The 24,190-nt window shown below is 43.8% G+C and overlaps 1 protein-coding gene across 1 annotated transcript; it reads left to right on the top strand.

Moving 5' to 3' along the window:
• Positions 1-17,134: 17,134 nt before the first annotated feature.
• Positions 17,135-24,172, top strand: cbx1a (chromobox homolog 1a (HP1 beta homolog Drosophila)). Its single transcript, XM_069177318.1, has 8 exons — positions 17,135-17,193; positions 17,287-17,508; positions 18,261-18,423; positions 18,580-18,613; positions 19,213-19,546; positions 19,828-19,999; positions 20,128-20,222; positions 21,344-24,172. Exons 1-8 carry the CDS (start codon positions 17,135-17,137, stop codon positions 21,492-21,494), a joined length of 1,230 nt encoding a protein of 409 aa, XP_069033419.1. The 3' UTR covers positions 21,495-24,172.
• The last annotated feature ends 18 nt before the right edge of the window (positions 24,173-24,190 follow it).

Below are 24,190 nucleotides of genomic sequence, written 5' to 3'. Positions count from 1 at the left end.
TCCTGAGCGCACACACACTTTGCACTTCATGTTTCACATGGTCCAATAATGACAGAAGCTTTTTCACTTCCTGTAGCCTGTCTATATTTGCTGCCCCCCCCCTACCCCCCCGTCAATAAAATCACATAACTCCATCTTGTTAGGTTTCATTCTGAAACTGAAATTCAGGCTGGATGTTTGAAACGCTGCTGCAGTTCCAGTCTTATCCAGCAGGAGGCTCTGCCCTCACACAGAGGAAGCAGTGACCTGGCCTTCAACTCTTCGCCTCTGCTGAGGCACGGGGACCCGGCCTTCAACCCTGACCTTTGACCTCGAGCTGAGTTCAGCCTGAGGTCGGCTCTCACACACAGACCCGGTTCAGAGAGGGGTCAGTGGGCAGGTACAGCCGGGAGTCTTTGATCACATCAGCTGCAACCTCTGACACAGTGATCACGACAAACACGAAACGGGACTCGTTTTTATTATCAGATCAGATTAAATTACGTTAGATTAGAAAAACTGTATTATCAATATTTTTACATTAAAAAAATGGCTAAAAGGGCTTTGTGCAATGTGAAGTACTTGGATAGCATTGAAACCCAACTCAACAGTTCTCCACAGCATTATAGAGCTCTTTACCTTCTTTTAGCTTCCTGTTTTGTTTTTATGTTCCAAACTGACCGTTGTCTTGGAAACATGCTCACATAAAAGCAGCAGCAACATTAGCATTGATGGAGTTCAATATTCCCTCCGCTTTTAGCTCTGAATGGTCTGACCGAAACAATGAGCTGAAAGACACCAGAATGTTCCTCACATTACATATATTATGACCCTGTTCATCTCCGTGGCTCAACCTGTGCATGTCTCTGATGAATGCAGCTGGTTTATATGATGAACAGGCAGGAGACACATTCAACGGAGCAGATTGTTTTTTTCTGCAGCCGCCATCTTAGAGCTGCTCAAACTGAAGCCGTGGCGGCCATCTTGGAGAGGACACAGTGAAGACACGCCAGCTCTGACCGTTTCCTCTCCACGGACCTCCGTCCTGGTTATTCATGAACTCGCTCTGAATGTCCTCACACAAACAGCGCTGTCACTTCCTGTCCCGCGGGGTCGTGGCTAGGTCGGTCTGAGGTCGAACACAGGTCGCTGCAGCCGGAGGTCAAAGGTAACCTCGTCGTCTGTCGTACAAAACTGCTTCAATGCTCATTTATATTCATTTATACTCATTGTCTACAGACATAATGCTTCTATTGGATAAACGGCTTGTTTAAGCAAATAAGTCACATTCACATGAAATATAATGAAGTGAGAACAAAACGTCTCCTCTGCAGCACCAAAACCCCGTAAATAAAAAACCTCTGTGTTCATAAACATAATTCAAGTCCATCAAAGATGAGGAGTTCCTGGTGGAAACACGGAAACTCAAACCACAAAGAAAAATAAACGATGAAAAACATCAGAAAAAAATGAAAATGATCATTTAAAGTTAAACAGGCAGAGTGAGGGTCAGAGTGAGGTCAGAGTGAGGGTCAGAGTGAGGTCAGAGTGAGGTCAGAGTGAGGTCAGAGTGAGGTCAGCATGGTGTGCGTGTTGTGTGTTTGTAGGAAATCACCTTTACAAATATTATATGTTTAAATGTGACATTTTCTCACTTCTCTTTGGTGTCATGGGAGACGGTTATAAAAAGAGAAAGCTGTTCCGAAAAGATGAAACAAATCTGAAACACTAAATATATTAAATAAAAAACTTAATGCCGCTTGGATCCCCCATATTTTTATTAATATGATTATTTTTTTGAACATTGAATGAGCGTAAAATTTCTAACTTGTTTTTAGATTTAAATAGATTCAATCTTTGCATTTGCAGCGGCTCAAAATGTGGATTTTCCCGCTCGCGTCAGCGTCTGATGTCGGCTCAGCTCCTCGTGCCCAGATGATATTTTGTATGTTTTTCTTGTGACTGCATGTAGATACACACTCATGTCTCATCCTCTTCATCACCGATGCACCACAGTGCACCGGTCACCAGACGGGGAAACGGAACCGTGGCCTCAGTTCAATTCCTCCAGAATGTTTTTGTCTGAACAAACGAGCAGCATCACTCTCGCGGAGACGGAGTTGTTTCAGATGTCACACTTTCTCCAGAACGATGAATCTACAAGCAGCGAATGGAGCAGCCACGTCTGTCCTCACAAATAAATGCCGACTGACGGCCATTGTGTCGTGTTTGGAGGGTCAACGAAGGTTCAGTCGGGGTTCAAATCCAGGTCAGAGTGAGCCAAAGTTCATCTTTCTTCAGTCCGTCCAACTCCAGCGCTTCACTTTAAGCTGAGGTCACTTTTTGAATCATGTTTTCTGCTCCTGTTGGTTTAGATCTCACTTTTTATTTTGTCATCGCATTCAAGCGTGACGGATATTTCACATTTAAGGTGAATCTGCTGTGTGAATTCATGCATTCATTACCCTTCAATGACCACTGATGATGCAATCTACACAGATAATGATGTCATCACACACACTCCTGTTTTAATCAGACCGGCTGTGTGCAGATGTGCTGTAACCACATGAGCCTGTAAACCAAACACAGAGCTGCAACCCTCGGTGTGTTCAGTCTTTACGTGAAGGAGGGAGTTTAAACTGCAGGCCCATGAAGTCTGTAAGTCTGATGAGCATCTCTCATTTCCTCCCATCTCTAGCTGTCTGTCCTTATTCAGAACATTTGAAGCCTTCAGTCAGAACCTAATGATAAACAGGGTTTTGTGGGCTCCTCATACTTCCAGAGAACGGTGCAGATTTATAGAAATGTTGCCGGGACTCAGAAGAATATGATCTGACAATTTCCTCTCAGCCTTCATCAAATGGATCCAATCTGCAAGCTAGAAAATGTCTGAACGCAGCTTTGAAGCAGTTGATAAAAGGAACAGAGGAAAGCGATATGAGTGGCAAAAAAATGTTGATCCTACATTAACACGCCCATTTGCAGTGTGTAATATTTTTGGAAATACAGCTACTTATTTAAAAGTGTTTTGTGAAACTAAAGGTCATGAATATTTGTCTTTTAATTCTTGTGACTTTACAAACTCTGCAGCTGTACATTATTTACTTCAGTTCTGACAGAAACAGAAGATCCTGATCTTCAAACTAAAAGTAAACAGGTCACTGCTTCGAATGGATTTTACTGTCAGGGTCAACCACAGACTGGGTATAAAAGTGTTTGTAGCTTTGTGGTCTGAAAAATGGTTCTGATCCAGAAGTGTCTTCAGCTGCAATACCAGCGAGTGCCACTAGAAGTCGGCTCCAAAAAGCCTCCGGCTCCATAGACTCCCATTCAACTTCTGTCATCAAATCCAAAGTGAATAAAATGTGTCCATCAGTTATCTCGGTGTTGTTAGCTAAAGTCACTTCTTCTTATTAGTTTTCTGGAGGTCCATCTGAAAATAATCCCTCATTCATTAGAAAAGAAGATTCAAGAAGACCTGTTTTTGGGGGCGTGTCTGTTTGATTGACAGGCCTGTGGTGCAGTCAGGTTACAGCTATCGGTGGGCGGGACGTAGTATCGTCGGGTTGACGGACAGAATCTGAACTGGAGGCTGAGAGGCGGTGAGGTCACTGAGGTCCAGACCTTGGTAATTATCTTGTAATAACTATGTTATGGACTGTGTCTTAAACAATTTTACTCTGACAGTGAAGCTCCAAGTGTATTTCTACATCCACAGGAACATATTTTGGTTTGAAAGCAACTGTTGCTACGTTCACACTTAGTGACCACAGTCCTGTTGGGCTGCAGTCTGACGCAGTAATAAGTGAAGCCGTTCTCAGACAGCTCACACAGGGATAACCCTACTGGGCCCTCTACAACCATCCAACAACATCCACCCTCTGAGACAGCCCTTTAGAGATGAAGTCCATGTCCTTCATTGAAAGGCTGGCTGAACAAGACGATGGCCGATCAGTTTCAGCCGGTTGATGTCGGCCACCAGAATAAATACGTTATGTGGAAAAGTTCTCTGCTGCATATTCTGCTTTGAAGAGCATGAAGACAGAAATAACCTCCATCTCTGTTTCCTGTTGCTTCTCTCAAAGGAATGAGCCTGGGATGCTTGAAGCTTACAACGAAGCTGATGCAGGAAGTGGAGGAAGAGCTGTGACAACTTGTTTCTTCCAGCTAGCTTTCCAGAAGGTAATGCATGGTGTCAAGTTTACAATCCCTCCAGCAATAATTAACGCAAATTCAAGCAATATTTGCGGACGTTTGCAAAAAAATTTTAATTCCCGAGATTAAAACAAAAGTATTTCTGTGATGTGCAGCACGGTTGTTATCAAACGAAGTGATTATATATTTATTCCATAATCTTATCTTTCTTTCTTGACTTGATTTTTTCTAATTCCCATAATTGTATACAAAAAACTCACTCCAAACTCCCAAAATGACATCGCAATTTTTGAGAAAATCTGCCGCAAAATCAAAAGTTTTTTCAACAATCACTCAAAGTCTTGGAGGACCGGAGATTAGGTCATCCTGTTGCATTTGCACTAACTGATCTTAATTTATGTGTGTTTTTGACTGATGGTGAATTGTGACTAATTGTGCAGCCTTATTTGATTATGCCTCATAAGTTTGTGTGCAGTGGTTGTGTTTGTATCCTTTTGGTATGAACATCCAGAAATGCAGTAAATAATTCCTCACAAAAGAAAGTAGAAAAATTCTGGACCTCATTAGTTTGTAAATTGCATCTCCGAGTACAAATAACGTGCTGCTTGGTGTGTTTTATGATTCTCCACCACATTGACTGACCTCGGACCACTTCACATTGTTATCGACAGAGAGGGACAGCATGAGGCACACAAACTCACACAAACTCACACAAACTCACAAACTCACACACTTGTTTTTACATTTATTCCATAAATTCCTTTAGTTTATTTGGACGATCTGAAGAAGACTTGCAGGAAGGTTTCAGGGCTGCCGTCAGCGTGCTGCATACATCAGACAAGAGAGAGATGAAGAGGAGGAGACACGCTGAGGGTTCAACAGCAGGGCAACGACCATCCTCCTATTCTCCATCACACACACACACACACACCCTGGGGGCACGCAACCCAGCATGCTGCCATGCATTAAGGTGTGTGTGTGTGTGTGTGTGTGTGTGTGTGTGTGTGTGTGTGTGTGTGTGTGAGTGTGAGTGTGTGAGTGTGAGTGTGAGTGAATGGGTAGATATACCAAATGAGCACCATCTTGTCGTTCTGGCTCAAACAGAACATGAACGAAGGAAAAGAAGGAGACAGCAGAGAAACTAGTTTCTCCGCTTCACAATGTCATGTGATCACATAGTATCTTACAGTATCTCACAGTATTTCACAGTATCTCAGTGTCTCATAGTATCTCTCATAGTATATTGCAGTATCTCATAGTATCTCTCAGTATCTCTCACTGTATCTCAGTATCTCTTACAGTATCTCATAGTATCTCTCAGTATCTCTCACTGTATCTCACTGTATCTCTTACAGTATCTCTCAGTATCTCTCAGTATCTCTCACTGTATCTCGTAGTATCTCTTACAGTATCTCTCACAGTATCTCTCACAGTATCTCACTGTATCTCTTACAGTATCTCTCAGTATCTCTCACAGTATCTCTTACAGTATCTCTTACAGTATCTCATAGTATCTCTCAGTATCTCTCACAGTATCTCACTGTATCTCTTACAGTATCTCTCACAGTATCTCTCACAGTATCTCTTACAGTATCGCATAGTATCTCTCAGTATCTCTCACTGTATCTTGTAGTATCTGTTACAGTATCTCTCACAGTATCTCTCACAGTATCTCTTACAGTATCTCATAGTATCTCTCAGTATCTCTCACTGTATCTCGTAGTATCTTTTACAGTATCTCTCAGTATCTCTCACAGTATCTCTTACAGTATCTCTTACAGTATCTCATAGTATCTCTCAGTATCTCTCACTGTATCTCGTAGTATCTCTTACAGTATGTCATAGTATCTCTCAGTATCTCACACAGTATCTCTCACAGTATCTCTTACAGTATCCCTCACAGTATCTCTCAGTATCTCTCACTGTATCTCGTAGTATCTTACAGTATCTCATAGTATCTCACACAGTATCTCTCACAGTATATCTTACAGTATCTCATAGTATCTCACAGTATCTCCCACAGTATCTCATAGTATCTCTTACAGTATCTCTCACAGTATCTCTCACAGTATCTCCCACAGTATCTCATAGTATCTCTTACAGTATCTTTCACAGTATCTCAGTATTTCTCAATATCTCACAGTATCTCTCACAGTATCTCCCAATACCTCATAGTATCTCTCACAGTATCTTTCACAGTATATCTTACAGTATCTCATAGTATCTCTCAGTATCTCTCACTGTATCTCACTGTATCTCTTACAGTATCTCTCACAGTATCTCTCACAGTATCTCTTACAGTATCGCATAGTATCTCTCAGTATCTCTCACTGTATCTTGTAGTATCTGTTACAGTATCTCTCACAGTATCTCTCACAGTATCTCTTACAGTATCTCATAGTATCTCTCAGTATCTCTCACTGTATCTCGTAGTATCTCTTACAGTATCTCTCAGTATCTCTCACAGTATCTCTTACAGTATCTCTTACAGTATCTCATAGTATCTCTCAGTATCTCTCACTGTATCTCGTAGTATCTCTTACAGTATCTCATAGTATCTCTCAGTATCTCACACAGTATCTCTCACAGTATCTCTTACAGTATCCCTCACAGTATCTCTCAGTATCTCTCACTGTATCTCGTAGTATCTTACAGTATCTCATAGTATCTCACACAGTATCTCTCACAGTATATCTTACAGTATCTCATAGTATCTCACAGTATCTCACAGTATCTCCCACAGTATCTCATAGTATCTCTTACAGTATCTCTCACAGTATCTCTCACAGTATCTCCCACAGTATCTCATAGTATCTCTTACAGTATCTTTCACAGTATCTCAGTATTTCTCAATATCTCACAGTATCTCTCACAGTATCTCCCAATACCTCATAGTATCTCTCACAGTATCTTTCACAGTATATCTTACAGTATCTCATAGTATCTCACAGTATCTCACAGTATCTCCCACAGTATCTCATAGTATCTCTTACAGTATCTCTCACAGTATCTCTCACAGTATCTCCCACAGTATCTCATAGTATCTCTTACAGTATCTTTCACAGTATCTCAGTATTTCTCAATATCTCACAGTATCTCCCAATACCTCATAGTATCTCTCACAGTATCTTTCACAGTATATCTTACAGTATCTCATAGTATCTCACAGTATCTCACAGTATCTCCCACAGTATCTCATAGTATCTCTTACAGTATCTCTCACAGTATCTCTCACAGTATCTCCCACAGTATCTCATAGTATCTCTTACAGTATCTTTCACAGTATCTCAGTATTTCTCAATATCTCACAGTATCTCCCAATACCTCATAGTATCTCTCACAGTATCTTTCACAGTATATCACAGTATCTCTCACAGTATCTCTCACAGTATCTTTCACAGTATATCACAGTATCTCTCACAGTATCTTTCACAGTATATCACAGTATCTCTCACAGTATCTCTCACAGTACATCAACTCCATTTAAAACAGGTGATTATTCTTCCACAGGTGAGAACTGAGCCAATCAGGCCTTTGGTCTCCTCCTGACCTCTGACCTCTGAACAGCCACACCACTCTATCGGAGAGCATAAAAGTCCCGAATCACATGCACAAATACTGTGCCCTGGGCTAAACACGTGACATCACGTGTGTTGTCATGGTTACTTCAAAGACTGACACCCACTCCTCCCCCGCCCCCCCTTTTCTCTCTCTCTTTTTCTCAGACCAATGAGTGTCCTCGTTAGGTTGGAAATTGGAGGGAAAAAAATGACAAACAATACCTTCCTACCTGTGTGTGTGTGTGTGTGTGAGTGTGTGTGAGTGTGTGAGTGTGTGTGAGTGTGTGTGAGTGTGTGTGAGTGTGTGAGTGTGTGTGAGTGTGTGTGAGCTCTCTCTCTTTCTCTCTCTCTCTCTCTCTTTCTCTCTCTCTCTCCATCCGTTGTCAGGTCATTGTGAGGTCGGGAGGAAAAATGAGGCGCCTCGTTGCCGCTGATGAAAATCTCCGTCTCCCTCTCGTCCTTCCATCGCTCACTCTGTTCTCATCTCCATCTCCTCCCACTCACATCTCGGCTTCCTGTATTTCTCCATCCTGCAGCTCTCCCTCTCCACTTCCCTGACATTTGAGTGCGTCTCGAAGTATCTTCACATGTAGATGTATTGAATCGTTTCTTGCAGGGAGAAGTATTTGAACATTTAAAAAAAAACATTCCCTGTGAAACGATGCTTTCAGGTTTTTATTGGAGTTTAGATGGAGGATGGAATCTGGTCTAAAACAGGGAGGTCAAAATACAAGTATTTAGACCCAAGAATTAAAACTGATGGCTAAAACACAAACCTATGTGATCATTGCATTATTAGGGAGAGGCAGACAGAGGTCTATCACGAAGGCCTGACGGTGAGTTACAGCTGGAGTTTGTTGTTCATTTTGTTGTTAAAAATCACAGAAGAAGAATGAAGCATCATGAAGGGAGACAACAGAAAAGAGACACTCGGTAGTCTAGTTTTTCTTTTTTTGTTCAGGAGTATGGTGGTAGATTTCTGAATAAGTTGTCTCTTTCTCAGAAACTGAAACCTAACTGAAGTCCACCAAGGCTCCCAGACCGGTTCATTTCATCTGTGCATGTTGTTAAAGCTTCTAACTGAATGGAGAAGTTTTTGAACAACAGAACAACATGAGTGAGTGTGTTTCATTCGGGTTCAAAGAAACAGGATTGGCAGCTGTTATCACCACTTCACCTGTTGTTCTGAACCTCTTACAACACTTTGCTTGATGTATTCTACATTCACTGATGTTAAAAACCACAAAATACACTTGTGATCTGCTGCGACCTTTCTGAACCATCCCGACCCCTCAGGTCGTCTGCTGCTCTTCTTCCTGTTCCCAGAGTCACAACTAAACATGGAGAAGCAGTGTTCAGTTTCTATGTTCCACATATCTGGAACAAACTCCCAGAAAGCTGCAGGTCTGCTGAGACGCTCAGATCTCTTAAATCAGGACTGAAGACTTCTCTGTTTGCTGCCTTTCACTGAACCAGATTTGAGGATCTTGATTAATTTCTTGTATTTCTGTATTTTATTTCTGTATCTTATGTGCTACACTGCACTGTAACTTTTATCCTATTTGAAATTGTTTTTATGTCTCTTATTTAAATTTTTTTAATTAGTTTTGAATTGTTTTTACATTTATCTTTCTCTTGCTTGATGTGTTGATGCTTTTAAAGCTTTTTGCGTGTTGAATTGCGTTGTTGTTGAAATGTGCTGCACAAAGAAATTTGCCTAACATGTGGATGTGCCTCTTAATGAAAGTTCAGGAATCAGCTGACGCTCTCTGACTGCACAGATGATGATCCGAACGCAGCCGAGGTTCAAATCCCCCATAATCCTCTGCTCCGGGTCGGGGATCCCGTCTCATAGAGACGCACTTCATGTGCACCATTACACACGTCAATGCCGACAGCAGCAGCTCTGCACCTCACTCTCACACCGTCTGTGTCTGTTGTGGTGAACTGATGGAGCAGCTGATGTTTTCATCATTAATATTGATTATGCTGTTAGAGGGCCCATGTTCAACTGACAGAGGAAGAGAGAGAGTGTGTGTGTGTGTGTGTGTGTGTGTGTGTGTGCACGCGTGCCTGTGTGTGTGTGTGTGTGCGCGCGTGCCTGTGTGTGTACATACATACGATCAACTTTTATTTGTATTTCGTCTTGCGACACAAGACAACACAAACTGAATAATGAATGAATTAAAATTGAACATATTTCACTGTGTGCGTCTCGTCAGGCGGTTGTAGAAGCTCCAGAATAAACAGGCTTACGTTGTAGATGTGGAGGGAATGAACTCCTCTTCCTCCTCCTCTTCCTCCTCCCTGCAGAGGAGATGATGGGTTTGTTGTGGACGAAGGAGGGGAGTTCTTCCATCCAAACATCCTCACTATTTAGTCCAAAATCAAATCAGTGGACAGAATTCCAACTTGTCCAGAATCTTTTTTTATGGATGTATTCAACATTTAAATCCCTCATAGTTTGTAAAGTCTGGACTTTGAGTGTCCAAAGAGTGTTGTCTTCAAAATGACTCCTCTTCGGGTCCTTCATTTGTTCATGTAAACTTGAAACCGGTCACCACACGCAGGACTTTAACACTTCATCAACAACATCATCAACAACATCAAACATGCAAATCATTAAAAGCACCGAACCAGTTTACAGTGTTTGTGTCGTCAATTTCCAGCCTAAATGAGAACATATTCTCCCCAAAGGCTGAACTTGTCCTGTTACTTTCAGTTTCTGCTCACTTCTTCATAGTTACAGTGAAATAGTTAATTCTGCTCACACTTCAAAATACTAATCACTCTTTAATTTAAACAGATGGATGTTTTTGTGATGCTTTGATTTGATTTTTCTGATGATGATTTTACTTCAGTAAACTGAATCTTACTGTAACTGAATATTCTTCCTTTGTGGTGTTCATGCTTTGACTTCCACAAAGGATCTAAAGACTCTGAGCTATATTTTCCAAACCTGTCCTAACCCCTGAAAGGCAGAACTCGGCACCACTGCACCCCCTGCTGTCTGAAAATAGTATTACACCAACGTGTTCTGCTTCAAGGGAACAGGCTGATAGACAAATATGGAAACCGGAGAATGTTCAATATTTCTTTGAATATTTCTATGACATTTATTCAATTTTTTTTTAATAAAAATAAATAAATAAATAAAAATTATTTAACAGACAATGGGTGCATTCTGACAGCTTTGTTGTTCTTTGTGTTTTCATATTTTACACAAAGTGTTTCAGCAGAAAAAGAAACCCAGAATGTAAATTATAAATATATATATTATATAATAATAAAAAGATATATCTATAAAGCATTTTTCAAAACAGCATTACAAAGTGCTTTACATTGTATTTCCAGGATTAAACATTACAACGCCATCAAATCACAGCCAAAATAATAAAGATCAAACCCCCCCAAAATAAAAAATATATATATCCTATGTAAGCTATATAGTTATATTTGATGGATATTTTTTTGTAATATAGGCTATTTATATAATTGTGTTATGCAATAAATACCTTTTTACAGCAACCTCACAATGCTCTAATTATTTGAAGCTTATAGAATTAAATTCAAGGTTATATTATACATTCAGGCTTTGTGCACTTCAAACACAATTTTGTTTGATTAATTTGTTAATACCTTTGATATATATAATTCTAAGTTTAATTTAAAAAATATTGTGTGAAAAATGTAATACCTAACAAATAATCACGGTAAATATTGTTATTGTAAAAAAAGACAAATATATATATTTTAATTATTTCTGTATTGAAACACTTACAAATGAACAATATGATTATAAAATGTATATCTAATATATCTAAAAAAAAATACGTTTATTGGTAACAGCAGAAGATAATAATGCTAATAATTAATTACTAAATGATTAGTGTTTTTTATTCAAACATTCAGATTATAACAGATATAACTAAGAGAAGCGTGTTTAGTTTACACACAGCAAAATCAGCTGTAACTGTCGTCTCACTTTATCTTCCTCTGATAATCCTGATGGAAACAAATCATCACACTTCACTCTGGTACCAAACACAGCATTTACAGGATTATTATCATGATCCAGCCTCAGCACTTCCCCTGCTCATCCATTGCTGCTTCAACACCTCCTGCAGCATCGCCTCACACTGTCACACACTCACACCACGTCTCTGCAGCTGTGAGTGATTTTAACTGTTCTGCATTCAAACACACAAAGACTGTCTGCAGGTGTGTGTTTGTTACCTGTGATGCTGCTGACAGTGATGGAGTCACTGCAGCAGCCCGAGGTGACAGCAGTGCTCTCTAACAAGGTTACTCTTCATCCTGTGCATGGAGCACCAAAGGGTGAAGGCTGATCTGCCTCCCAAGCGCCATCTGGTGGTCATTATCGGGACTGACAACTGGAACAAGGTCGGTCAGTGCCGGCAAACTGCAAGACTCAGGTACAGAAGTAAAATACTGAGAATAAAGCATCAGTTTACTCCTTCAACTGTTCCTGAAGTACTGAATACCACCTTGTACTTTAGAAACAAGTAGTACTCACCTCAGATGGGTAACAGGGAATTAGCATTGCATTTAAATAAAAAATGAGGGATTTGCAAGAGACAGATTAAACTAAGAAAGTTCAAAGTGTGCAGTAGAGAACAAAATCTTCTGATTTTAAATCTTAAAAACTCTTTCCGACATCTCGTCAGAGTGACAGGAAGCCACGGTGCTTCAAGGGAAATTCAAGTCAACAACCTATATGACATCATCAGGTTTTTTTTTACAAGACTTCAGAAAGCTTTTTTTTAATATGCGTCAGATTAGTGGAGACTCGAAGGGTCTGATGTTTTACACACTTTGAAATTGGACTCTTAGAAAAGATATTTCCAGAAGTTACCAATAAATACAATTTGGGACAATATTCACAAAAGGAAAATCTTACGAGTTCAAAAAGTATTCAGATACCAGAGTCAGTGAGAACAACCGGTCAGGTTTATTTCAGGATTACTGACAGTTTTATTGATCTGCAGTCTTTTGAATTTGTCGTTTACTGTCTTTTAAAGCAGAATCTCTGTATTTTACTGCTCGGTGGTTTAGATACAGATAAGAAAGTATTCAGACCTCTTCACTGTTACTTTTAATGCAAAATTAATCAGCTGCACTTTTTTTCTCATAGGCACATCATATTTAATTAATCTTTTTATTTATTTATGAGTTGATTTTTCTTTGGTAATCCTTCTGTCCTCCTGTGTTTGGCCCACAGTGGTCTGTCTGTCTACACAATCTAATGATCCGTGTCTAATAAAGTCACAGTTTGGGTACAATTCTTGTTGAATCCATCATGTCATGGACTTTAGATGTTTTATATCAGTGTTCAGATTGAACTATATTTTAATAGAAAATTTTTTTTTTTTTTAAAAAACACACATATGAGAGTGCAAAGCTGCAGCCTGTCACTCTGAACTCTGATTTTTAGATATTTTTTGCATGAAAGTTTTTCTTTTGAGGAATCTGAGAAAAATTCCATATTTAACACAAATCACTGCAGTTAGCTCCCAGTAGAAGTCACCAGCAGATGGCAGTGTTACATAAGCGGAGACTATCCTACAGCACCAACAACACACCACATTAAAAGGATCTAGTTCATGACAGGATGGACTCAATATTAATGCAATCAAATTTAAACATGTGACTGTTTGCATGACTCAGACTGAAGCTTTAATAACCAGTGAGATCATCATAAAATGTCAGACGTCTGTATAACACAGAGAAACAGGTTCAGTCCACTCCTCATACCTGTCCACCAACATCGGTCCACTCCTCATACCTGTCCACCAACATCGGTCCACTCCTCATACCTGTCCACTAACATCGGTCCACTCCTCATACCTGTCCACTAACATCGGTCCACTCCTCATACCTGTCCACTAACATCGGTCCACTCCTCATACCTGTCCACCGACATCGGTCCACTCTTCATACCTGTCCACCGACATCGGTCCACTCCTCACCTGTCCACTGACATCGGTCCACTCCTCATACCTGTCCACCGACATCGGTCCACTCCTCATACCTGTCCACCGACATCGGTCCACTCCTCATACCTGTCCACTAACATCGGTCCACTCCTCATACCTGTCCACTGACATCGGTCCACTCCTCATACCTGTCCACTAACATCGGTCCACTCCTCATACCTGTCCACTGACATCGGTCCACTCCTCATACCTGTCCACCGACATCGGTCCACTCCTCATACCTGTCCACTAACATCGGTCCACTCCTCATACCTGTCCACTAACATCGGTCCACTCCTCATACCTGTCCACCGACATCGGTCCACTCCTCATACCTGTCCACCGACATCGGTCCACTCCTCATACCTGTCCACTAACATCGGTCCACTCCTCATACCTGTCCACTGACATCGGTCCACTCCTCATACCTGTCCACTAACATCGGTCCACTCCTCATACCTGTCCACTAACATCGGTCCACTCCTCATACCTGTCCACCGACATCGGTCCACTCTTCATACCTGTCCACCGACATCGGTCCACTCCTCACCTGTCCACTGACATCGGTCCACTCCTCATACCTGTCCACCGACATCGGTCCACTCCTCATACCTGTCCACTGACATCGGTCCACTCCTCATACCTGTCCACTAACATCGGTCCACTCCTCATACCTGTCCACCGACATCGGTCCACTCCTCATACCTGTCCACTAACATCGGTCCACTCCTCATACCTGTCCACTAACATCAGTCCACTCCTCATACCTGTCCACCGACATCGGTCCACTCCTCATACCTGTCCACTGACATCGGTCCACTCCTCATACCTGTCCACTAACATCGGTCCACTCCTCATACCTGTCCACTGACATCGGTCCACTCCTCATACCTGTCCACTAACATCGGTCCACTCCTCATACCTGTCCACCGACATCGGTCCACTCCTCATACCTGTCCACTAACATCAGTCCACTCCTCATACCTGTCCACTAACATCAGTCCACTCCTCATACCTGTCCACTAACATCGGTCCACTCCTCATACCTGTCCACTGACATCGGTCCACTCCTCATACCTGTCCACTAACATCGGTCCACTCCTCATACCTGTCCACTGACATCGGTCCACTCCTCATACCTGTCCACTAACATCGGTCCACTCCTCATACCTGTCCACTTCCTGTGAAGTGACTTTGAAACACTGAACATGTGTGCTGCTCCTTTAAAAACCAGCCCGACCTGTCAGCTGGTCTCCTCCTCAACCTGGAGGAGTTCAACAAAACCAGACTGAACATTTATTTAAATGTTTTTACTCTTCTTGTATTCTTTTTAAGACCTGTTTGTTTTTTCTCTTGTGTTTCTTTTATATCTTTTTATTGCACTTCATTGTCCCGTAAGGTATGCAAAGTAAATATGTTGTAAATGTTCCTGCTGTTGAAAGGTGCAACACAAATAATAAACCTTCAGAGGTGAATAATAAACGTATCAATCAATAACTACATCAATACCAGCCCAGATTTTATCAAGAGGAAACTTTCACCTGAAAGCTGCACCTTTTCTGTTCCGCCACAAGATGGCGGGATTGTATACATTTACTTCAGCGGAGTCTGCAGCACTATTTCAATGCAATCACAATGAATGTATATTATTAGTATTAGAAGCTGCTGCAGATTATTTATTTTTTTAAATGGTGTTTGTAAAATGACGAGGAGAACATTTGTGTACTTGACCAATCAGTGATGTTCAGTCCAACTCCAGAAGTTCCTATTAACCTTCACAAAGTGCTGAGGTTGACCTTAACTTGGTCCTCTGGTGGACTTTTACATGTTTTCTATCATCCGTGACAGTTTTTCTGCAGGGATTAATAACGTTTTTCTGATTCTGATGAATCAACATGCCTGCAAACACTCTGCAGCAGCATCTTGAGTGTTGAATATGCCCCCACAGGTTTCCCATGTTTTCCACACATGATCACAAGCAGGACACGTGTTTATCACGTGTTGCAACACATGATAGCGTTAGAAAAATATGTGGAAAAGTTTTCCACATGTTGTAATATGTGCTAGCACGTGGAGCACATGTGGAAAACATGTTATGAGATGTATTCCGTCACAAATACTGGACATGTTTTACCCAACACATCTTAACAAGTGCAGTGATGTTAGAAACCGACAAATACAACAGAGAAGACAGAATTCTTGACACACTTCATTTGATTTTTGGGGGATTTTGATCATTTTTTACAGACGGTTTTGTCAATAGATTTCAAAAGCATGTTTGAAGAGAAAAACTTGTTTTGTATCAGATATTTGTTTTATCTCCTTCTGCTGCAGTTTGATGGATTTCACATGGTGATGCAAATAGGTATAAATATGGAGAAATATATTCCCCAGTGATTTTGCTCTTGACTGACTTGATTCTTCATCTCCTGTCGTCCTCACCTGCTGCCCTTCATCAGTCACTGCTGCTCACTTTGGGATCCTTGCTCCTTCAGTCCAGCCCAGACCTCTTTGTGTTGGAGTGACTTGTTCCAGTTAGTTTAACCAGAATAAGTGTAACTTTGAGAGAAACGGAATTATTTTAATCCTTACTAACAGCAGATGTGGTCACAGCAAAATGGTGCCAAAACATCTTCACATCGAAATGTCATTTAAATGTAATTGTTTAATGAGCTTCCTGCGTGTGATTGGCGGACGACTACGATCCCCACACTGCCTTGCGTGCCCACGTTACGTCACGTCCGGTGTTGCTGTTGGCGGGCAGAACGGGATCGGTGCTGTTTGTTAGCGACGCGGCGGAGGCTATTGTGTGATTCAGCAGCGCAGCTCACTGAGGGAGAAGCCGCTCCGCTCCACGCCGCCGAGCTCCGGGAGGGTTTTAGTCGCCGCTGGAGTCTCTCCGGCTTGTCACTGGTCCGCGACAGACGGTCACATCCCCGCGTTTTCACTCGGCCCGCCACCGTTAGCCCTCCCAGCGCTCCGGAGCTTTCTCTGACGGTAAGGCTCATGTCGGTTAGCTGGTGAAGGTACAACACGCCAGCCATGTTGCCCCTGTGGCTGCAGGAGGGAGGCAGGCCGCCCGGTCCGTCCCTGCTCGGTGTCGGGCTCAGCTGCACCAGAGTCCAAATCAACTGGAACCGAATTGCTCGAACTTGTTTTCGCGTCGGTCAACTCTTTATCCAGAGCAGCACGCGAGGCTCCGCCGCACGCGCAGACACGGTGGGGGACGGTGCGCGCCACGCTGTGGGCTCGAGGACACCGGAGACACCCAGGCTCCGTTTACCGCCACCGGAGAGACGTAACTGTCTATAAGCCGGGTACAGTCTGTCCACGTGTGTGTGTGTGTGTGTGTGTGTGTATGCGTGTGCGAGCGAGTGCACGCGCGCGCGTGCAGGTTACCGTAGTGATTCATTTCACTGCTGCCCCTCTTGATCTCTGGGTAACATGGGGGGGGGGGGAGGGGGCGTTTTCCTCCCAGAGCACATCGGCACACCTGCGGACGTGTTAGCCGCCCACCGAGCCTCGTTCCCACCGTCGGGGTCTGAGCGTGATCACGGAAATGTTCCGGTTCGGTTCAACAGTTGAAACGTGTGCAGCCGCCTCCTGAGCTCCTCCAGTGGCCTGAATGAAGTCCGACCCGCCTCGGTCTGCACGCATTCATTTCCCCGCACCTGGCCCGGGGTGCGCTATCCGAGACATCACGTGCAGCAGCAGCCCCTCGTCCATCCGGTCCCTCTCATTGAAGCGCTCAGCGTGCCGGGTCTTGAAGCCAACCCCGTGCCCAGGAGCCCCTCCGCCCTCTGCTGGTACCTGGCCAGGTAGTACCACTGCAGCCGGGGTCTGCACAAGCTGCAACGTAGCAGATATGAGGTGGCCCTCCATTAAATACAACGAAATATGTCCAAGTATAACCACAGAAAAACCCTCTGAAGACCTCAGAGGTCATCAACACTTTCATATCCCGAACAGTGTGTCTCACTGAGGATATTTATATATATTTATTTATTTATCTTTGTATGTATCAGGAACATATACTTTAAATAAAGTCGTTAATTTCCTAAAACATCCTCAAACTGCATGAAACGTTCATTTATCTGGAACTATTTTCAGTAGCAAATGAATCCACAGGGCTGTCAGGATATACTGCAGCAGGAAGGTGTGTGTGTGTGTGTGTGTGTGTGTGTGTGTGTGTGCTGGTGTAACTCAGCTGACCAGACTCCAGTGAGGACTGTTGTGCAGCGACATCCAGCTGAGAGCATCCTTCATACAGCAGCTGCATGTTTTTGGGGAGGATCTGTTTTGCGTTTTTGTTGTTGTTTTTTTGTTTGTCGGTTTTATTTGTATGACCATGTGCTCACGCAGCAGCACCTCCACAGCACCGGAGACGCTATGATTTGCAGTCGAACTTATGTCCCACAACAGAGACGTCCTGCTTCTTGGCGCTGTCCACTCTGGTTTTCTGGCGCGGACTCGAACGTGTTCAGATGGATCTCGAGAGTTTGTTCAGTCAGGAATGAGAAAAATGATGTTGGTCAGTACGTTTACACTTCCTGGAGTCTTGTCCAATCAGAAGAAAGCAAGCTTTCAAGAGGGAGGAGCCAGGAGGATGTGTTTCAGACGAGCTGAGCGGCCGGATGAAGGACCAGTGTAAGAATAACAAGAGGTTTGTTGGAGCTGCTCTGGTGGAGGCCCAGAATATAAAGCAGTCTGAACATGAGCGCTGGAGGTCTGAAGTAAGTTGTGTAGCTGGTTTCCTGCCAAAATGTGTGCCGGAGTGGGACCACCCGGGAGACGCCGTCCAGATGTAGTTAAAGGCTCTCTGTGTGGCGTTTGTCCTCCGAGGGGTGCAGCTCTTTATCTGGTGACCCCCTTCTCCTTTCTTTTTCCAGCCTGCTCAGGTTTCGGCCTGTTTTCTCCACCGAGGTGAGATCAGGGTCGGACCGGGAGCCTGAGAGCGCTCGAGCTTTATCTGGTTCTGAAACACAGTTCGGTTGTTTTTTATTTCAGGTCTCCTTTTTGGCCAAAAGTCCATGAATGTTTTTTGTTGAGTAGCTCTGATCTCTGCTGCACCGTGGTGCACGTCCGGGGCCCGTACCATGCACAATGCGTTGTGAGTGTGTAAATTTATGCTTTACATTCAGCATAAATGAAACCAGTGCACAAATACAAGTAAATAAATATGACCAATATTTAAATCCACAGAGCTGTAACTAACTTTATTCTGTCAGTGTTGCAGATTGAATTATTCATGCTTTTTTTTTGTTTTATAAAAACTGTCTTGAAATGTTAATATCCCAGCATGCTCTCTGTTGTTTTCATCCGGGCCTGTGTGATGAGCTTCAGAGCTGCAGCTCCAGGCTGTTTCATCTGTTTCATTAGTTGTAGTTTACAGTTCAGATTCAGGAGAAAGTTCAGACCCTGGACTTCTGTGATGTTCAAATGTCTTCCAATCAAACAGAACATTTACATATCAAAAAGCGAATTGAATTACCAGACACAGCGTCTCTTCTCATTCCCTCCAGCAGAGGTGCCCTCAGCAGACGTCAAGCTGGCGACCGTAGCAGGAAAGAAGGGCAAGAAGACTGAGGAGGAGGAGCAGCCTGCAGCTCCTGCAGCAGCAGCAACAGCAGCGGCAGCAGCAGCACCTGCAGCACCACCTGCACCTGAGGCGGCACCTGCAGCAGCTGGAGCAGCACCTGCTGCAGCAGCAGCACCTGCACCAGCTGGAGCAGCTGGAGCAGGTGGAGCAGCAGCAGAGGAGGAGGAAGAGGAGGAGTATGTGGTGGAGAAGGTTTTGGACCGCAAAGTGGTGAAAGGCAAAGTGGAGTTTCTGCTGAAATGGAAGGGCTTCTCAGAGTGAGTACACGTCTGGCGGCTTCTCTCGGTGTAGAAGTGGCATTTTAACCAGGAATTTATCTTTGACATTTTATTCTGTTGTGTGTTTATCTATTTATTTTCAGATATGATAGTTTTGTTTTTGTGGGATGGAGGGATGGAATCTGAAATGGAAAAATATTTAGCAGCTAACAGTTGCTGTCTGTGTGTCTGTGTGTGTGTGTGAGTGTGTGTGTGTGTGTGTGTGTGTGTGTGTGTGTGTGTGTGTGTGTGTGTGTGTGTTCTCGCACCCACCTATCTAGGGAGGACAACACATGGGAGCCGGAGGAGAACTTGGACTGCCCCGACCTCATTGCAGAGTACATGCAGAAACACAAAGAGAAGGAGGAGAAGAAGAAGGAGAGCAAGAGGAAAGCAGCCAGCGAGGCGTCGGGAGACTCCGAGGAGAAAGGAAGCAAGAGGAAGAAGGAGGAGGTGAATACCAGCAGCCAGCCGCACTCTTAAAACCTTATAAACTAACCACACACCATGCAAACAGGAGCTGTAACGGCCACGCCATCACCAGTCATGTGATCTCTTGTTCGTCCACTTCCTGTCTCCAGGGCGAGAAGGCCAGAGGTTTTGGCCGAGGACTGCAGCCTGAGAGGATTATAGGAGCGACCGACTCGAGCGGAGAGCTGATGTTCCTCATGAAGTGGTGGGTCTTACTGTCGCCTTAATGAAGATCAACACAGAGATAGTCACTCCCTCCAGGAAATCGCAATAATTAACGCAAACTCTGCAATATTTGCGGCAGTTTGCAATTTTTTTTTAATTCTCGGGATTTTTCCGTAAAAAATGTTGTCAGCAAAATCTGTGCTGAAAGTATTAATGACATAAAATAAGTCAAAACTCTCTTTATTACTACAAATAACTCCTCATTTCCATCCAGAAAGTCTCTGCTCCTGTTTTCATCACCAAATAAAACTGTTCACCGGAGGAAATCGGAACAAGAGGGGAAACAGGAAGTGATGGGGTTTGTGGGAGATGTGTTCTTCACATTAAAATGATCTGATTAAATGTTTATTATCAAACAAGTGATTCCATATTACTGGATGTTACATGAGTTTTCTCCACACGTCCAGTTGTCAGAGACGTCTCTGTTTGTTTCATCCAGCAGGTCTATGTGTTGAATGAACATGAATTAAACAGCATCTAAAGCTCTTATTTTGACAGCTGATGTAGTCCTTGTTTCTATATTCCAGTCACAGACGGTCTGTTCTGGAAACATACGCAGCTTTTAGGACCTTTCTCTAAGTGCAATAAATAAATAAAGATTAAAACTAAAATATGTCTGTGATGTGCAGCAGGATTATTATCACAGGAAGTGATTACAGATTTATTACTTTATCAGGTAGAGCTTTAAATAATTGCATTTTTCTCTCTGAACTTGCACTTTTTTCTAATTCCTGCAATTTTACTCTTAAAAACTGCAAATTACATCCCAATTTTGGAGAAAATCCCCTGCAAAATCAAACATGTTTGATCACAACAATTTAAAAAAACAAAACTCTGAAATCCTGGAGGGAGTGGATGTCATGTTTCCTGATTTGGTGTCGGTTTCTTTAACGCCCTCCGAAACTTTTCTGAAACTGAAGACATTGTTAAAAAAAAACGTCCTGCTAAAACCGGAGGGCTCTCTGAAAAACACTTCCTAAAACCTGTGAAGTGTCTGGTTGCAGCTGCATCGCTCACCCTGTAGGTGGAAGTCAGTGTTTCAAAATAAAAGTATTGCTCCAGAAACTAACCCCATTTTTCTTTTTGACTTGTCACCAACAGGAAGAACTCAGACGAAGCCGACCTCGTCCCCGCCAAGGAGGCGAACGTCAAATGTCCCCAGGTGGTGATCTCATTCTACGAGGAGCGCCTCACATGGCACTCCTACCCCACAGAGGAGGAGGAGAAGAAGGAGGAAGACAAAAAAGATTAGAGGCGGAGGAAGAGCAGGGCGGGAAATCAACCACACCCCCGGTGAACTGTTGTCCAGGTTGGTCGTCTCTAGCAGCCATGTTGGCAGGAACCAAAGCGAACTGCCAATGTAGCTGAGAGAGGAGGCTTGTTTTCCTGTCCTGCAGGGACACATTTAAAAGACGTTCCCACCTGTGTCTCGGCCCCAGATGTCCTTAAAGAGGTAGTTTGACGCGCTGGTTTCCGCCACAGAGAACGTGGTGCCTTTTGTTCTGTTAGAGTTCCTCCTGGGCTGAAAACAGTGACACGATCAGAATGTGTGGAAACCAGCCGTCAACTTACCTCTTTAATACGTCCGCCAGTCTCCCTTCTAAAGCTGATGGCGTGGTGGGCGTGGCCTATGGCCCGCGGCGGCTCTCGAACAGGACGCGCTTCCTGCCTGCTCTGTCGGGACACATCGGAGGGAACTTCTTTTGAAAAGTGGACACAGTGAGTCGAGGTGTTGAGAACGGACGGAAACCACGCGGCTCTCTGTCTGATCTTTGCGCCGCCTGGTTTCTCATCATTGCTGACGTAGCGCTGTTCATCTGAAACCGTAAAACATTTCACTCTCGACGCCGACCGACTGTCCAGAGGTACAAACGCCACCTGCATGTCCTGCAGCCCGGGACACCACCACTCACACACACTCACACTCTCACACACACACACACACACTCTCTCACTCTCACACACACACTCACACTCTCACACACACACACACACACACACACACACACACACACACACACACACACACACACACTCTCTCACTCTCACACACACACACACACACACACACACTCTCACTCTCACACACACACACACTCACACACACACACACACTCTCTCACTCTCACACACACTCACACTCACACACTCTCTCACTCACACACACACACACACACTCTCACACACACACTCTCTCACACTCACACACACACACTCTCACACTCACACTCACACTCTCTCACTCTCACACACACTCACACTCACACACTCTCTCACTCTCACACACACACACACACACTCTCACACACACACTCTCTCACACTCACACACACACACTCTCACACTCACACTCTCACACTCACACACACACACTCTCACACACACTCTCTCTCACACACACACACACACACACACACTCTCACACACACTCTCTCACACACACTCACACACACACTCTCTCACACACACACTCACACACACACACTCTCACACACTCTCTCACACACTCTCTCTCTCACACACACTCACACTCTCACACACACACACTCTCACACACACACACACACACTCACACACACACTCTCTCTCACACACACACACACACACACACAACATCTCACAATACACCCGTCACATGACCGTGTTCTGTGGTCCAGTGTGTTCAGCAGCACTCGGTGTCAGTATCTCACAGCAGCCAGTGTTCAGAGGCTTTAAACAGCTTTTTAATCATTCCAGTTGTTATTGCTGCTGCTGCTCGAAGCGAACCATGAAAACAGGACAGAACAAACGCCGCTGCAGTGTTCCAGTGAATCCTGCTGGTTTCCTCCAGTTCGTCGACCAGGACGCCGTCGCCTTCAGAAGGGCTTGGCTTTGTTCTCTGGCTGCTGTGGGTGGAGTCTTGAGTCTGAGGCCGGCTGGTCCACCTGACGGAGCGCACACCTTCACTTCTGCAGCTGCACGCGAGTTCCCGCGCTGCAGACACATCTGGCAGGAGTTAACGTCTCCATTTTTATTCCACACAGTAGAGGGCGCTTCGTGTGCGGCGTCGGCAGCCGTACGATGCTCGACCGCCGGCTGTAGTTTTTTTTTTTTTTACACTGATCTTCTCTTTCAGCCACGTTGGGTCCAAACACTCGTACAGCTGAAGAGGTGGAGGTTAGCTCTGCTGGGTGGTGGTGGGGGAGGGGGGGGGGGAAGGAGGCTCTGTCTCTCAGTAGAAACATGCTCTGTACCAAACACAACAGAAGAGATGATTGAACTGGTGTCCAGTCATCTTCATTTCCACTCCCTTGTTTTTAACTCTCTCACACACACCGAGTGTGTTTTTTAGGCTGTATTGTTTTAGCTCTCCGCCGGCCGACACTCAACACGTGCAGCAGCTCGCTGGGTTCAGAACCGGGTCGTCTGAGGAGGATTTCCGTTCTCCAGCGTCTGATGTGTTGAATGGAGCCCGGCTGTGTGTACTTCTCTGTATACTGTATTAAAGTTAGCATCGTAGCTTCCTTCTGTTAGCACACCTGGGTGAGCTCGTTCAAAAATCTCCTTCCTGTAAGTTGCTTCACATTTTTTCCAGCTGAAAATGACCAAATGGAGTTTGGGAAGATGTGTCTTCCTGATTATAATCAGCTCCTGGTGACGTGGAGAGAAGCAGGAGTTCCTTTGATGCTGCTGTGGTTCTGCAGGACGTTTTTGTGGCGTCTTTATTTCTGCTGGTGTCCGTCAGCATCAGGAGCGAAGACCTCCGACAGGAAGTGAGTGAGCCTGCTGCACCCGGTCTGCTACTCAGCCTTTCTACTGTCTCTGATACTTCTCTCTGTATTTAGCCGATTAGCTGGTGTTGTCCTGTTGCATGTTCATTGGTTGAAATGTTACCATCATGGCTGATCTACTTTTAATTGTTTTGAACAATAAAAGTTTTTGTTTTCGTAACTATTTGTACTTTGGTGG

This window comes from Embiotoca jacksoni, unplaced genomic scaffold, assembly GCF_022577435.1.
Source record: "Embiotoca jacksoni isolate LCO1_2020_lvr unplaced genomic scaffold, fEmbJac1.0.p SCAF_71, whole genome shotgun sequence".
In the NCBI taxonomy this organism is placed as follows: Eukaryota; Metazoa; Chordata; class Actinopteri; family Embiotocidae; genus Embiotoca; species Embiotoca jacksoni.
Note: the sequence above shows the minus strand (reverse complement) of the source record. Positions and strands in the feature narration are given on the sequence as shown.

Coding starts and splice junctions, on each gene's coding strand:
- cbx1a (XM_069177318.1), top strand. CDS start 17,135: ATGGGGGGGGGGGGAGGGGGCGTTTTCCTCCCAGAGCACATCGGCACA. Junction 17,194..17,286: donor ATCGGCACACCTGCGGACGT/GTTAGCCGCCCA, acceptor AAACGTGTGCAG/CCGCCTCCTGAGCTCCTCCA. Junction 18,614..19,212: donor GGCCTGTTTTCTCCACCGAG/GTGAGATCAGGG, acceptor CATTCCCTCCAG/CAGAGGTGCCCTCAGCAGAC.